At 44.3% G+C, this 1,867-nt stretch overlaps 1 protein-coding gene across 3 annotated transcripts in view; it reads right to left on the minus strand.

The window, feature by feature from the left end:
* LOC106805905 overlaps positions 1-1,032 on the minus strand; it is a 7,080-nt gene extending 6,048 nt beyond the window's left edge. Inside the window, exon 1 of one of the 3 annotated variants that reach the window (XM_014807674.1) lies at positions 814-1,032. Coding sequence is in view for 1 of the 3 variants with exons in the window: in XM_014807673.1 (XP_014663159.1) it covers positions 696-717 (22 nt within the window). In the remaining 2 variants the exon portion in view is untranslated. Of the gene's footprint in view, positions 1-695 lie in introns of all 3 variants that reach the window. The other 2 variants (XM_014807673.1, XM_014807676.1) reach the window with 2 other exon arrangements.
* Between the last annotated feature and the right edge of the window lie 835 nt (positions 1,033-1,867).

A 1,867-nucleotide genomic window follows, 5' to 3' on the forward strand; every position in this document is an offset into this window, starting at 1 on the left:
TGGAATTAAACGACTAAGACGCACACTGCTAGTAAACTACTAGTACTGCAGCTAGTTAACTACGATAGCAATAATGTAAACTTCAACAAAGTAGGGTTTAACCTTACTCTTGTTTGGGTTGCATATTTGTATCTAGGCCACTGGCGCTCATAGGGTCATATGTCGCCCGTCAGGGTAACTCGCGGAACGTACACACTGGTAGCGGTCGCGGTATATACCGGAACGTACCCATGGTCACATTATTATGATATGGTCTAGAGTTAGGTTAGGGAAGTTAGGCGTAGTATGCGACTCTCTAAGACTCGTCTAGTGGAGTAGCGCGTGGTAGCGTCCGGGCATATTAATATGAAGTACCGAGGGTACGTTCGCAGCAGTACCGCGGGACATAGACCCTCTGCAGGCGCTATTGTGTCCTAGGGTGGCATGCATGCGAGCAAGACACAGCCCGCACTGTAACAGCTCACACGCGGCCGATTGACTATAATCAATATAATAGGTTAGGGTTATGGTTAGGGTAACTTATGGTTAGGGTAAGGGTAAGGGTTAGGATTCGGGTTAGGGTTAGGGTTGGGGTTAGGCACATTGGTTTTATTGGGACCCATGTTCTCTATCCTTGGGCCCGTATTACTATTAGTTAGTCGGTAATCATACCACCGAGTACTAGGCCTACTCGTAGACACTTTATTTTGGCATACCTGATTCTGCAACTTTAGGCATCTTCAACGATTGCCCCCAAGTTATCGCGACGCTAATTTAAAGAACTTGAATGAATACCGAACGTTGATTTCAATGACAATTTACTTCAACCCGTACCGTAGTGTTGATCTATCGTTATCAAAAGTTTACACTCTTTCCCACAGTCACAGACCCTTGGATTTTGAAGAATAATATATACGATTTGCGTTATCACGGCACGTAACCACTTATCTTTACCCTCAGCGGACGTACACTAATAATGACTAATCAACGTCTGGAGACAGAAAATATACACGAAATGTATTATACTCTCTTGACAAATCCAAGACCCTGTCGCCATCTAGCGTGAAAAGCGTAAATAAGTCGCTACATGTACGGGCTGCTCGAGGTTATCAGTCCACGTTCTTTTTGCACACAGATGGGGCACATAGAAACGCATGCACAGATGGGGCACATAGATCATAGATGGATATGCTATAGACAGAAAAGCGTGCACGCAAGACGCGGCTAACCAAAGTGAGATATGTTGGAAATTACGAAGCATCGATTATATAGAACAGATATCACTTAGATAAACCTTTTGTCTCTACCAAGGATCTACATATAACCAGGAGCTAATAATGACATATTGACATATTGACAAATTGTCAAATGACAAATGACAATTTGTCATTATTAGCTTCTGATATAACATATGTATAATGTATATGTATATGTAGCTCCTTGCATGGTCTCTACAAGACGTCAATACGTTTTGCGCCCCCGGGGGGGGGGGGGCACTCCCATTAAATTACTATTCTCCATTACCCATTACAGTACTGGGGACGTGCCGCTGGACAGGGCATATTTTCCGAACATCATTATTGGCACAGGGTTATTTAGATACCCACCCATCAAGCTGATATTGCCCCAATATCGGTCCAATATTGGCAAAACAATATTTGGCCAATATCACCAGACCGATATTGGACCAATATCTGCCTATGTTGCATGACAGGAGGACAGGACATCAGACGCGTAGCTAGGATTTTATTTTAGGGGGGGGGGCGGCAATGAGAACGTGAAGTGTGCGAATCAGGGGCGTAAATCCGTACCGAAGAGTGGGGAGGAAGATCGGCGATAGCCATCACATACTAGCACAAGCACAAGCCCACAACATACATACACACAC

Source organism: Priapulus caudatus, unplaced genomic scaffold (assembly GCF_000485595.1).
Source record: "Priapulus caudatus unplaced genomic scaffold, Priapulus_caudatus-5.0.1 Scaffold132, whole genome shotgun sequence".
Lineage (NCBI taxonomy): Eukaryota > Metazoa > Priapulida > Priapulimorpha > Priapulimorphida > Priapulidae > Priapulus > Priapulus caudatus.